The sequence below is a fragment of the Rana temporaria genome, chromosome 1 (assembly GCF_905171775.1).
Source record: "Rana temporaria chromosome 1, aRanTem1.1, whole genome shotgun sequence".
Classification (NCBI taxonomy): domain Eukaryota; kingdom Metazoa; phylum Chordata; class Amphibia; order Anura; family Ranidae; genus Rana; species Rana temporaria.
Genome location: NC_053489.1, coordinates 1887564 through 1901990, shown reverse-complemented (window position 1 = coordinate 1901990; position 14427 = coordinate 1887564). Strand labels below are relative to the sequence as shown.

The window sequence follows — 14427 nt, the reverse complement described above, 5'->3', positions numbered from 1 at the left end:
CGAAAAACCGGATCCCGACGGACGCGGATGGTTGCGGACATTGGCGGATGCTCCATCCGCTAACGGACGCGATCCCATAGGGATGCATTACAAGTCCGTAAACGGACGAACGGTCCGCTAATGTGAAAGGGGCCATAATGTGGGTATTTTGTATTTATTTTTGATTTTATACAATGATAAACCCAGCAGTGATCCCATTCCACCAATAGACAGTTCTACCTGCCTCTGTAATATAAATATAATTTGGGTCAAGTGTTGTATGACTGAGTAGTTGTCATTCAAAGTGTGACGGCGCTGAGATCTGAGAATTGTCCTGGGCAGGAAGGGGGAAGAGGGGTCTGGTATTGAAGAGGGGAAGGTCTGCTATTGAAGGGGGTGGGAAGGGTCCGGTATCCATTCCCTGCAATGTACAGAAATTACCTGGGGGGAGGGGCTTATTCCCCGCAATGTACAGAGATCACCCTGAGCGGGGAGGGGTTTATTACAAAAGTGGAGTTACTCTTTAAGTTGAGTGTCTAGACAAATCCTATTGTTCTGGATGGAGTGGGGAGGGTTGGTTAGAACCCCTATCATGTTTTTACTGCTATTTGGGGCTCCATTAGAGAGATCTCCCCTCACTTCGTGTCTTGGTGACATGTTATCAGGCAGGAAATGAGGGAAGATCTACAACAGGGACACAGACAGAAATAAAACTCTGACAGGGGTTCTAGTCTTCCCCTACTCTACTAAAGAAAAGAATTGCCCCCAGGATAGGAAATCTCTCTAATGGAGCCCCTGAAATCAGTAAAACCCTGACAGGGGTTCTAATCCTCCCCCACCCCATCCAAAACGGAAAATAATACACATTTCGGCTATAGATACACTATTAAAAGTGAAGGCTCCCAATCCTAATACACTACCTAGTGTGTGACTGACCCAGAACAAGCATGCAGCCAGTGAAGTCTGAACACTCTGCCCTCCTGCATGCTTGTTCCTGGTCAGTGACACACTAGGAGGTGAAGTGAGGTTTAGGATAAGGATGACGGCCCCGGAACCTGCAGCTTTATACATAAATCGGTAAAATTGTTTCTTGTTCTCTGCTTCCCTCTATTGAGTATCGCACCAATCGGATTCTCCACCCTGTGAGGTCACCAGTCTCTGAGCAGATTTCTCACATCTGATTCCCCCGCAATATCTTTACATGACCAGACCATATACATACCCCAGCATGGAGGGGCTCAGTGAAGGTGGTGGTGAAGGTGTGGAGATGTCGGAACGGGTCACACAGATCATAAAAGGAGATCCGCCCGGCCTCATAATCCAGATCTATCCTGACTCTCTTACTGGAGACACTGCTGGGTAATGGTATCTTGTTATTGTCATGCACCACTGAGCACTGATTACCCCACCCCTCCAAACTCCAGGACTTCTTATTATCTCCAATCTCTGACTGATCTCCTCTCCTGTTTATACTGGGGTAACACATCCCAACTCTCCAGATCCTGGATCCCCCGACATCCACTTCCCAGTAATGTCTCCCTGAGGAGAACCTCTGAATGCTTATCACCTGAGAACACTGAAATCTCTCTGGTGTTTCTGGGTAATTCTGGCTCTTATATAACCTGGATACAGTTTTCCTGTCATCTGATATCTGTAGATGATAACCAGCTGTACTCACATCCAGTAATATGTCTGTAACCCCCGACACTTGCTGTATGATATCAGATAAACCTGTGTGTAATGTGTGTAAGACCCCCGCCACATCCACATCCAGATCCCCTCCATCATGGAGGAGTTTATCACGTCTCTCTCTGTCCTCATCATCCTCAGTATCACACAAGTCACCTGTGTCTGATTCCTGGAGGACAGTCAGTGGATCCGTCATGTTACACAGCTCCTCAATGTCCCCCATCTTCCTGGACAGCTCCTCCTTCTTTATTTCCAGATCCCAGATCATATCTGACATGGTGACAGAGACCCACAATGCCTGCCCGGAGATCTCCCTCAGGACTCTCTTCTCCAGGTCTTCCAGACGTCTCCTGAGGTCTCTGAACAGGACAGTGACTCTCTCTGTTTCATCATCTGCTTTTCCTTGTACTTTCCTCCTGTGTTCCTCCAGACTCTGGACTCTTTTCTCCGTCTTCTGTCTCTCTGTCATCAGTTTCTGCAGAACATTCCTCAGTTTGTTCTTCTTCTCAGAGGCCTCATCCAGACTCTCCACCTGGTGTCCCCGATGTTCTCCATCCAGCCTGCAGGACACACAGATACAGGAGGAGTCCTCAGTGCAGTAATACTCCAGGATCTTCTTATGGACGGAGCATTTCCTGTTCTCCAGGGAAGTGGTGGGGGGGTCACATAAGACGTGTTCTGGTGCCTTGCTGTGGACTCTCAGGTGATCGTCACACAGAGAAGCTTCACACATCAGACATGATATGACAGCAGGTACAGGAGTGTGAATACATTGAGTACAGAAGACGTTCTGAGATGGTGGATCACGTAGTACAAGCTTCACTATGTTGGCCAAACTTGTGTTCTTCTGAAGGACGGGAAGTTTCTTGAAGTTTGCTCTACATTGCGGACAGGAATAACCTTCAGACCATTGCTGTTCATCCAGAGCAAGATTAATACAGTCCCGGCAGAAGTTGTGTCCACATGTCAGGGTTACAGGATCGGTATAAATGCTCAGACAGATGGAACATTCCAGCTCCTCGATCAGATCAGCATCGGCCATCGCTGACAGCAGAAGAGAGAAATGTAAGGTGAAGCTCCGTCAGGCTTTTCTCATAAAGCAGGGATAAGCAATTAGCGGACCTCCAGCTGTTGCAAAACTACAAGTCCCATCATGCCTCTGCCTCTGGGTTCATGCTTGTGGCTGTCAGAGTCTTGCTATGCCTTATGGGAATTGTAGTTCTGCAACATCTGGAGGTCCGCTAATTGCTTATCCCTGTCATAAAGTAAAACTTGATGTGCTAAGTAAAGGAACTTATAACAGCCAGACAATGATTCATCATTATGACAGCTATAAAGTTGGTAGAGATGACATGTGATTGGTTGATGGGTTTACTGCACTTTGCATATCATCATTGCTCTTTGAACTTTCTTACACGCTAATCCTGAGTGATAAGAGAACAGAGGGTGTATTCAATGTTTATCTACATGTAGGGTAGCTGGGTGACACTTCCTTCATGTTCCCCTCCTTGTTGGGTGCCAAGTGTGGGTCACATAGGAAGCCTACCCCAGGGTGGGTTCTTCTGGGCTATGCTAGGCACCTTAAACAGGGTCACTGCCTTACACATGGGGTTACCTTTATTTGAAGAGATGACTGAACTCTAGGTAACTCTCTTGATGTAATGTACAGTACATCACCGTGGTCACTGTTGCAAGCTAAGCATATCGCTGCTACCTCATTCACAGTAACTGAATGGGGTCCCATCATGAATCTTGCATGGACTCCATGGGTGTGCTTTCTTGACTTTTCCGTACCTGTGACCAGGCCGGGGACCTCGGCGGTGCTCATTTGCTCCCATTGCTATGGGAGATGGATCGCTCATGGAGAGAGTGCTGACAACAACTCTTCCTGCAAGAGGCTCTCTCATCTGAAACGTGTACACACTTACCAGAGGCTTCATGTTAAACCTTTGTTACCCTTGGTAGCCACTTGTGTCTTCACACTGTATTAACTCCTACAAAGCTGTCTTCATTCTCCAGTGCGTGTCATTGACCCAAGCTGTAGACTATGTGTGCCGGTTGCTTGCATTATATCTCTTTAGTAACTTCCAGGGCCGATCCTAGGGACACAGACGCATGGGTGCAGAAATATATCTTACCAACTCCTCCCCTTTACAAATGTTTCTATGGCAACGACTCAAACACAGAGATGGTCCCCTAACAAGGAGAACACGTGAGGCACAGACCTCCCCCCCCCAGCGACGTCACAGCATGACTGGTCTCTCTCCACACAGAGACAGCTGCTTCTTCGCTCTCCTACTCTGACAGGAGGAGGGCGGGGGGACGGGCTTGGGCAGGAAACACAGTGGCAGCGGCGGAGAGAGCCGCCTCTGGACACGGACAAGGAGAGGAGGAGGAGGGAGGGTAGCACTCTGGCGCTTCAGTACCCCCACCTCTGCACTGCACCCCACGCACCTGTCTAGGATCAGCCCTGGTAACTTTAGGCCAGGCAAAGACAACGTTTCAAGAGCTTTACGTAGATGACGTAGATGATGCGGTACTGCACACCACTTTGACCTGAATCCTGCTTGTTTTGTGAGACAACACTCGCAAACCGAGTTAGGATTTTTAGAAATACAATGCTCGTATTGCGAAAAGCTTGTGTACCGCGTTACTCGCAATCCGAGGTTCCACTGTACAGGGTTCGTGTACGGTGCCATTTCAGGTACATTGGGACAGACTCACCCGGGACAGAGCCCTTTGGAGGGGACTGAAGACTGTTGTGGAAATTTGAAGATGTATTTAATATGTATTGTCATAATGGCACCCAGTCTTGGCACTTCCGCAAACCCGCTCTAAACAGAGCTGACTGGGGCAGTCTGAGACTGGTTGAATCTCGTCTGGTAGTAGAAAATGTCTTGAGGTTGGAGTGTGATGTTTGTGGCGTGGGCGTATGTCTGCTGGCGAGGGGCCCTCTGTGCATTTAGCACCGACGATCGTTGAGGAGGGGATGCGATCAGTTCGCAAGCACACTAGTGGTTATGGACAGATGTGCGCTCTTATCTGGGTCTTGTCTGATCAGCATAGCTTGGGATTCATAGCGTACGCCTGTAGATAGCCTCCATTCCACCTACAATAAGGGTATAATCTGGATATGCATTATTCTATGGAATGGAGCAGATTAAGGATTCTATCAGCGTTTAATATGAGAGCTTGTGATCGGTTTTGGGTCAGGGGAGGCACATGCACTCCCTGCCCAGACAAACCCATAAGACTTTAGCCAGCATTGTATGTATTCTATTCATTGTATTGTATTCATTGTATTATATTCTATTCTATTCATTGTATTGTATTCATTGTATTATATTATATTCATTGTATTGTATTCATTGTATTATATTCTATTCATGTAATCTGTAGGACTTCCTGTCAGAAGAAATGTCCTTTTATATGGTGTTTGCTGTGTCAAGGGGACATCCTGTGATGACCACTCCCATGGGGGAGGTGATTAACTGGTGGAGTGATCACTTCCTGTTTGTGAGAATAAAAGAGCTGTGCTAAGCCATGAGTCGGGTAATGATGGCGATGATGGTGACTTGATAACAAGCTGGTGGGCAGGGAATATATGGTGAGTGAACTTATTTAGCTTAAAGATGGCTTATTTCACTAAGACGAAATGTGTGCGATTAGCACAAGGCAGGATGGCGGTGTGCTCTGCACACCACCAAACTGCCACATCAAGACTAACCTCTTGCCTACCGACTATGGGCCCTGGATTTTGAGGGAGCTACAAGCATTTAGGAAGAAGTCCTTTTATCTACGTTATACAAACAGACTTTATTACATTTACAAGGAAGCCATGATAGTCTCTGCCAAATTTGAGAAGGGCAACCAAACTGATAAGAGGCATGGAGGAGCTCAGCTATGAGGAAAGATTAGAAGAACTGAATTTATTCTCTCCTGAGAAGAGGAGAATAAGGGGGGATATGATCAACATGTACAAATATATAAGGGGTCCATACAGTGAACTTGGTGTTGAGTTATTCACTTTACGGTCATCACTGAGGACAAGGGGGCACTCTTTACGTCTAGAGGAAAAGAGATTTCACCTCCAAATACGGAAAGGTTTCTTCACAGTAAGAGATGTGAAAATGTGCAACAGACTCCCTCCAGAGGTGGTTCTGGCCAGCTCAGTAGATTGCTATAAGAAAGGCCTGGATACTTTCCTAAATGTACATAAAATAACTAAGATTTAAGAGTAAATCTAAGTGTACTAAGATTTGTAGGTAAGTAGATCCGGGGTAAATCCGATTGCCTCTCGGAGGATCAGGAAGGAATTTTTTCCCCTGCTGTAGCAAATTGGATCTCATGCTCTGCTGGGGTTTTTTGCCTTCCTCTGGATCAGCTGTGGGTATGGAGTTGGGTGTATGGGATTGTACTGTGTTTTTTATTTTGTTTGTTTATTTTTTGTGGTTGAACTGGATGGACTTGTGTCTTTTTTCAACCTGACTAACTATGTAACTATGTGACTTGAAACTCAGTAAATAGATTTGTGTGAAAAGAAAGCTGGTTAATGAGATCTAGAAAGCACTGTTTGTTATGTGTTTTATTGTGCTAATTAACTCACCTATTGTTTCTGTCTGCTAGCAAACTATTGTGGGATGTGATGTATAATGTACTTTGTTGTGACCTTGGGGCCGGGAACACTGACCTGGAATAAGATCTCTGATTAATCTCAACGATCTCCAGGTGGCTATTTGTTTAATCAACTTAATGTTTATAGTACATGTTGGTGGTTGTTTAGCTATGGTAATTATATTCCTGTGTACGGTTTTTATTGTTGGGGTAATATGATCTGGCGGGGATGTCCTCCTGCGGGGCATAAAGTATGTGTCTGAGTTCCAATGAACAGTCATTTCCTTTGGATTTGACCTCACATTTTGTCTTTGTACGATGTTTGGGGTAAAAGGGCTGCTGTTGGCTCTCGATCTGCTTGGAATGGTTTGGAAGGCAGGAGGTGCTGTTTGGCAGACGGAAGCACCTAGTCAGGGTGCCCGAGCGGCTTCGTCACATTTGGTGGCAGTGGTCGGATGCTTGCTGCAGTTTGGGACATCCAAACCACCACCAAGATCCAAGGCCTAGATAGCAGAAAAGGAGAGGTACAGATACCAGCCGCCATGGAAGAGGAATTCGGAAGGAGGTTGCGAGAGATGCGGATACAGCACAGGGAACCAGTGTCAGAGCAGGTTCTGCTGGGATGGTATGATGCTGTCCACTGGGAACTCTGGAAGGAACTGCTAGCCTGTGAGCAGCGCCACCAGGGAAAAATTCTCCCCTCCATCTAGGAAAAGTACTGGCAAATGCTGTTATTGGGGAAACAAATGCCCAATGAGTAACAGCTGAGTTAAGAAGGCTGGTCCAGGCAGAGATGCGGTTGGACGAGAGCTACAGTGCCCTGCGCTGGTATGTAACCCAAGTGTGCCGAAGGACAGCAGATGGCAGCCGATGGAAGGCTTTGGCTACAACGGCCTTGGGCTGTTCTGGAGGTTGTCCAAGGACTCTGACTTTGGGAGCTATTTGGAGTGACGGAAATCTTTGAGTACCGAGACAGGATACTGAATGTCTCGGAAGTGCTCTGAGCACTGGAAGTTCAGGAATGGCACACAGCAGTTCAGGAATGGGAGCTGGAGGTCGCCTACAGACAGCTGCTAGACTCTGCTGAGCAGCAGGTCTGAGCTCCCTTTGCCTTCAGGAGGTACCAGCCAACAGCTCTGAAATCCTAGCTGAAGTTTCAGCAGAATTACAATGTGCTTTGCCCACCTCAACCCGCAGCTACGGAAGCGGAGCTCTTATGGCGGATGCAGCAAGTGTTGACTGACATTGACGAACCTGCTTCTGCACAGGACAAGCTTGGATGGAGGAATGCATCTGTCCAGCACCTGGGTAAAGGTATGGGAGATGGAGCAGCTGTCTCATTTTCCCAACTGCAATTCAAGGGGTCGGGAGAAGAGGAAGCTGTCCTCACTCCCCAGCCACAGAAAGAATGGATTTATTTGACTTTTAATCAGAGGATGTTATGGATTATAAATCACCTCCTGAAGTGCTGGCACTGGGACCGACTGCCCCATCTGTGCCCTAGATTTTCAGCAATTCCAGAGACTGGGGATTTAATAGACTTTTCTGCTGAGGGGGAACAAACCGGTGAGCCTCCAGCAGAAGGGCTGGCATCAAGGCATGTCGTGGTTGACCTTTGCATACAACAATCAGTGGCCCTTGAGGGTGTCAGGGAGCCAGCCTGACCAGTCACCGAATGGCGCACATGTATAGTGGAACAGCTCTTCGGCGCATGCCCGTGCGTGAACCGCGCTCGTGCATGTGCGGTCCGGCGGCACGGCGCGCGCACACCCCTGAACCATCAGAGGCCTGACCGGCCTATTAAAACCAGCCTCTGTCTCATGACAGGTTGCTGGTTTGTCGTCAGCTCCTGCCTTGAACTTCCTGTTGCTGTACCTAACCTCGTTTGACCCGGATTTCCTCACGACTCTGCTCTCTCTCCTGAAACTGACCTCTGGCTCACCTCTCTGGATTTGCTGCTGTCTCCAACCCCTGACCTCTGGCCTGTACCTTGGACTTGCTACATTCTCCAGCCCTTGACCTTCTGCCTGCACCCCGGATCCGCCTTCAGTCCTAGCCCTTGAAACGTGCTCTGTGTACCTGAACTGTCTTGCTATATGATCCACAGCCTGCCTCTAGTGTATTACTACCTGCTAGCTTCCTGTCCGGCACCTCCTATCAAGCTTCAGCTGCTCCGCTGGTACCGGTGCCTCCTTGGGCCTCCCCCTCTCTGTCCCAACTCCAGGAGGCGGAGTGCGTCAGGTCGCAAAGGTGAGCCACCCTCAGCATCTCGGTCTCGGTGAGTACGTACCTGACAGAGGGTCTGTGTAAGGCCATTGTCTTTTCAGTTTGCTTCCCAGTGGAACAGCTCTGCCCAGCACCAGCGCCTTCCCGATAGAAGAGGCAGCCGGCCTTTCTCCCACAAAACTGACAGGGACATGGGATTTTCTGCCAGCAGCATTTGTGGAGTTACAAGAAACTTCTCCAGCTGAAGCGCTGACAACCAGACAGAGGATCCAGGACCTTTGCCCCACACCTGCAGCAATTCCTGGAGGCCCAAAGTGAAAAGGTGATGGTCACTCCCCAGCAGCAGTGTCCTCCCTACCTAACATCAGAGTAGGTACTCAGGAGTGAAGGAGTCTGGGTAATTATATTCCTGTGTATCTGTGAAATCACCTCAGCCTGACCTCTAATACTATGCACAGGGCCGGCCTTTGGGGTGTGCGAGCTGTGCGGCTGCACAGGACGCCATGGGCAACAGGGGCGCCGTGCGGCCATCACAGCTTGTAAAATGTGAGTCGCAGTCAGTTACTCACATGATCATCACAGGAGTCCGACTCCTATGAGTCACAGCAGCAGGCGCTGCCAGGTCTCCCCTGCCCTGGGACCGGGTGAAGAGCAACGCATCGGTTGCGGCACCTGAAAAAAATGGCTGCTGTCGGCCCCGACAGGCACACTGCGCATGCGCCGCTGCACGGGAAAGCCAGAAAATGCTCGGCGGCGCCATTTTTAAATGCAAAGCCGCACCGTCCATGGAAAGGTCAGTCAGTTTAGGTGATCAGGGGGCAAGGGGTGAAGATGGGGGGGCGCCACAGGATTAGCTCGCACAGGGCGCCTGAACACCTAAGGCCGGCCCTGACTATGCACTGTACTAATGACACTGGCTGTGAAGAGGTTAACGTCTCAGGGTTAACTGTGAGCTGTTTTTACGAAGGGACGTGATGGGTTAAATTCTCTGCTTTGCCGGGAGACAAAAAACGCCCCATCCCCGCTGTCAGTAGCGAGGTCTGTGTTGTTTATGAACACAGACTTCTCTCCTGTCAGATTGATCGGCATCTAAGGGCGCCAGTGAGAGCACAGCCAGATAGGTGGGAGCACACATGCCCCCCTGCCCGGAAATAAACAATAATGTATAGTTACGTGATTTTGCGCAGCCAGTCCGCACTCTAGGTGTAATACTACAGGGCGTGGTCAGCAAGCGGGTAACCCAACTAAGGGGAATATGTCATCCAGCCAGAGAAAGATGGAATGTTCTTCTGCCGGAGTTATGGGAAGAGGCCTGGATGGAGGTATGACACACCTATCTGGAGACGGTTATATCCTCCAATGATAGGGATTAGATATATTATACCCCAGTGAGACAATCTTAAATGTGAAGAATGGAGAATGATATAAGTGTCAGAGCAATGAAGGGCCCCTCCTACACATGGTATGGGGGTGGAAAAAGATTGGACCCTTGTGGTCACAGGTGATCGAATTTATAGCAGATCATTTGTGTAACGGCTACCCAAGTAGTGTGAGGGTCTCAGCCGTTGGAGACGTCCTTTTCCCTGGCAAGCTGCGATATGCAGGTACCGCCGGTATATCCCATCGAACGCCCTTCCAAGAAACGAGACGGGCTACGTTTGCAGAGTCAAGCAGGACTGACTTTTAATGCCACATTTTTCTTCCTTATATCTGGTTACAAACTGTACAGAAACAAATGACACTCCCCTGAGCCAATCAGCTGCTAGACGTTTTGGCTCCTAAACTTAACTTGATCAGACAATAGAATTCAATTAACCTTTAAAACAATTATCACTCACATATAATCCCCATCAGCATACACCTCACAGGGGGCTGTTACCTACACAAAGAGAGTTCTCATTAGCTATGCGAAGGGTACATTAGCATTCAGCAGTGAAAGAGACTTGTCCAATTAACCCTTTGAGCTCAGAATACAATGTGGTACATCCAATTGTGACAAGCCATGCAGTTCCTTGTAGTCCTCCCTGCATGAAGATTATTGATGTCCCGGCAGCATGCATAGGTCTGTTACACTACTCCCCTTTTGTGGAACACTCCGGCAGACCCGGATTGATCCTTTTCGGATCAACTTGGGGATGTCCGGTCTGCTGTTAGGGTAAAAGTTCCGTTTGCCTGGACAGTCCGTCGGCCTTCCCATTGGCTTACCAGGTCGGTAGCTGATGGTGACGGTGAATAATAGAATTCAATTCTGGAACATTCACTTGCTTTGCTCTCTCAATGGCTCCCCAAACCTGTTGCTGATGCTCTTGGGACAGATACGGCACCACCTGGATGCAAATCCCATTTAATCTTTTGACAATTTCCGCCTGTTTGTGCATTTCAATGTTCAAGCCACGGGACATCTCATAATACATGACGTAGTGTCGTTGCATCTCTGATTTCTCACTGGCCAACTTGTCACATTCCCATTTTAGACTGTGATATTGTGCCGGATCTACAGTACATGTCGGGGAAGGTAGTCTTACCCGGTTCTCAGCAGCAAGCGGGTTGATTCCAGCAACGTGGGTGGTCCCGGCACAAGCAGCAGCAGGTGTAGGTAAATAAGCCGAAGTCAGAGGGCCAATGTCGTTGCCCAGCACCACCTCGGCAGGTAGGTTGTCCATGATACCAACTGTGGTCTTTCCTGACCCGGCTCCCCAGTCTAAGTGCACCCGGGCGGTGGGTACGCGAAATACAGCACCCCCTGCGACCCGGACGGCAACTGTGCGAGTGGACACGTTTTCTGGCTTTACCAGATGTTTTTGAATCAGAGTGATAGTAGTCCCGGAATCTCTTAGGCCTTGTGCTACTTGTCCATTCACCCGTACCTCCTGACGGTGATGCTGACGGTTATCCGGAGAGGTAGCTTGTATTGGGTCTGCCTCATACCAAATTCCCAGACATTCCTCAGGGCCCCCCTCGGTCTCCAGGCAGTGGGCCGCAGAGGGACGTGATGGAGTGACCTCTGTGTTGGGTGTTGTGCGTCTCCAGTTGTTATTTGTAGCTCTCAAAGGGCAATAACGAGCAATATGTCCCGTGTCGCTGCAGTGATGGCACATCACCCTAGGCGAATCCCGGGGGTAGTTGCTAGGCCCCTGAGGACGTGGTGGGACTGGAGCCCGAAACTCTGGGCGTGGGGTGACGGTTAGAGTACGCGGTTCTACCTTCTGAGCCAGCCGCATAGTACCCTGGCTTACTTTCCTTGTCTCCGCGTACTCATCTGCTAGCCGAGCCGCCTCGTTTAAGTTAGCGGGACGGCGATATCGTACCCAGTCTTGTATGTCTGCGGCCAGGTCTTGGAAGAAATGTTCCATTGGGAACAGCTGCAATACTTCCTTCCCGGTGTTGGCCTTGCACCCTTGGACCCAAAGGGATGCCACCCTTTGTAACTGGTTGGCCCATTCCATGTGGGAGTCCACAGCCATCTTCTTGGACTCCCGGAAGCGCCGGCGGTAGGCTTCTGGCGTTACGGCGTATCGGGTTAGCAGCGCCTTTTTAACTTGCTGGTATTGTAAAATATCCTCTGGAGCGAGAGCCCGAAAGGCTTCATTGGCTTTGCCCGACAATTTCCCCGACAAAATAGTGACCCATTGGTCTGGTGGTACCTGGTGTAGTGAGCACTGCCTCTCAAAGTCCGCCAAATATCCATCGATTTCCTCCTCGCTTTCTACAAAAGCTTTAAATGCAGTGAACGGTATTTTCTTTCCTGTAGCAGCAGGTGGGGGGGTAGGAACTGCAGGTGTAATGGGCTGTCTCGCTCTTACCAGTTCCAGTTCTTGTCCCCTCTTTGTTTGTATCTCTTCCCTTGCTTCCCGGAACAGCTGGTTTATTAGTTCCACGGACGTTTCTGGATACAAGGATAATCTCCGCTGTACAATCCCAGTAATTACATCTTCCTCGCTGACAGGTGCAAGGGGCTCCGTTCCTTCCCTGGATCCATCCATTTCGTCCAGCTCCAGCAGGTCAGCTATCAGCTCCCTCCGTGGTCTGTCGCTGGCGCTCCTACCACGACTCTCCAATAGATCTTTTAGTGTGGATCTTTTCAGCCTGGCGTACTGCGACTCCATTCAGCACTTGCTCTTTGGATAAAAGGACCATCCCACTGCTGCCACCAATGTAACGGCTACCCAAGTAGTGTGAGGGTCTCAGCCGTTGGAGACGTCCTTTTCCCTGGCAAGCTGCGATATGCAGGTACCGCCGGTATATCCCATCGAACGCCCTTCCAAGAAACGAGACGGGCTACGTTTGCAGAGTCAAGCAGGACTGACTTTTAATGCCACATTTTTCTTCCTTATATCTGGTTACAAACTGTACAGAAACAAATGACACTCCCCTGAGCCAATCAGCTGCTAGACGTTTTGGCTCCTAAACTTAACTTGATCAGACAATAGAATTCAATTAACCTTTAAAACAATTATCACTCACACATAATCCCCATCAGCATACACCTCACAGGGGGCTGTTACCTACACAAAGAGAGTTCTCATTAGCTATGCGAAGGGTACATTAGCATTCAGCAGTGAAAGAGACTTGTCCAATTAACCCTTTGAGCTCAGAATACAATGTGGTACATCCAATTGTGACAAGCCATGCAGTTCCTTGTAGTCCTCCCTGCATGAAGATTATCAATGTCCCGGCAGCATGCATAGGTCTGTTACAATTTGGATCTCCCGAATGTTTGTAACCCTCTAATGTGTCTTCTGGGGGTTATTGAGGGTGAAGTGATGAACAATCCCACCAAAAGTTTATTAAGTGTAGCACCCCCTTGTGTACAAAGTTTGGATTGTTAGGCAAATTTAGTTGGACTTCACTTTAGCCTGTGAAGTTAGTTCAGTTGGGGGTTCAAGTGAAGCTCAGTGTAGTTTAGCTGGCAGGCGGGGTCTCTGTCGCCCACCCCTGGCTTCTGGAAACTTCTAGTAAGTTCCAGAACTTAGTGGGTGGGGGTTTGGAGATGAGAGCCTGAATATTCAAGGGATCTCTGTCAATCCCTGGGTAAGGATGGCCCGGGAGGTGGGAAGATGACCCTTAAATATTGTTGAGCCTGGCCATGTGGGGAGAGAGTCCTGGATCCAGAGGCCTGGGGGGGGACCTGTGCTGGGGGAGGATGGGAGGCTCAGCCTCCAGGCAGAAGGTGCCAGAGAGAGATAGGAGAGGAGGAAGGAAACTGAGAGGGACCCTCACCCCATTCAGTCTCAGCTGGACTGATTGAGACACCCTGGCAAGCAAGTGGGACCTGTACTGCAGGAAGCCTGGGCAGAAGTCACCATCTATGCTGCAGGATGTAAAGGGACTGAGTGAAGACCTCTGTTTTACCACCCAAAGCCTGCAGGGATAAGCAATTAGCGGACCTCCAGATGTTGCCAAACTACAAGTCCCATGAGGCATAGCGAGACTCTGACAGCATCAAGCATGACACCCAGAGGCAGAGGCATGATGGGACTTGTAGTTTGGCAACAGCTGGAGGTCCGCTAATTGCTTATCCCCGCTATAGGGGAACAATACCCAGCTGGCCATTTGGGAGGGACAGCTACTGCCAACCTTCACCCCCTGATTGGGCTTATCTTGTGATCGTGTGCCAGTGCTGGGATCTGTATTGGAAGTGATGGACCCGTCCGTTGGAAGTAATTTTCCCCGGGAACGACGCAGTCTGGAGTTTTGTACTAAGAGGAACGTTCAACCACAGCGCTCCTCAACATTCTTCTACACACCCCCCCCCCCCAAAGCCTACAAGGGAGATTACAGTCAAGTGCAATATTGGGCTATCCCTCAGAGGGACAGTCTACTGTTATGCCTCGTACCCATTGGAAAAACTGCGATGAGAGCCTTTGACCAGGAATTCCGACCGTGTGTATGCTCCCTCGCAGTTTTTCGACGGGAAAA

The 14427-nt window shown here is 49.2% G+C and overlaps 1 protein-coding gene across 1 annotated transcript; it reads right to left on the bottom strand.

Annotated features, from left to right (window-relative positions):
* Positions 1–788: 788 nt before the first annotated feature.
* On the bottom strand, positions 789–2762 carry LOC120919634 (E3 ubiquitin/ISG15 ligase TRIM25-like). The gene has a single exon (XM_040331888.1). The coding sequence runs from the start codon at positions 2708–2710 to the stop codon at positions 1151–1153; it is 1560 nt and encodes a 519-aa protein (XP_040187822.1). The 5' UTR covers positions 2711–2762; the 3' UTR covers positions 789–1150.
* Between the last annotated feature and the right edge of the window lie 11665 nt (positions 2763–14427).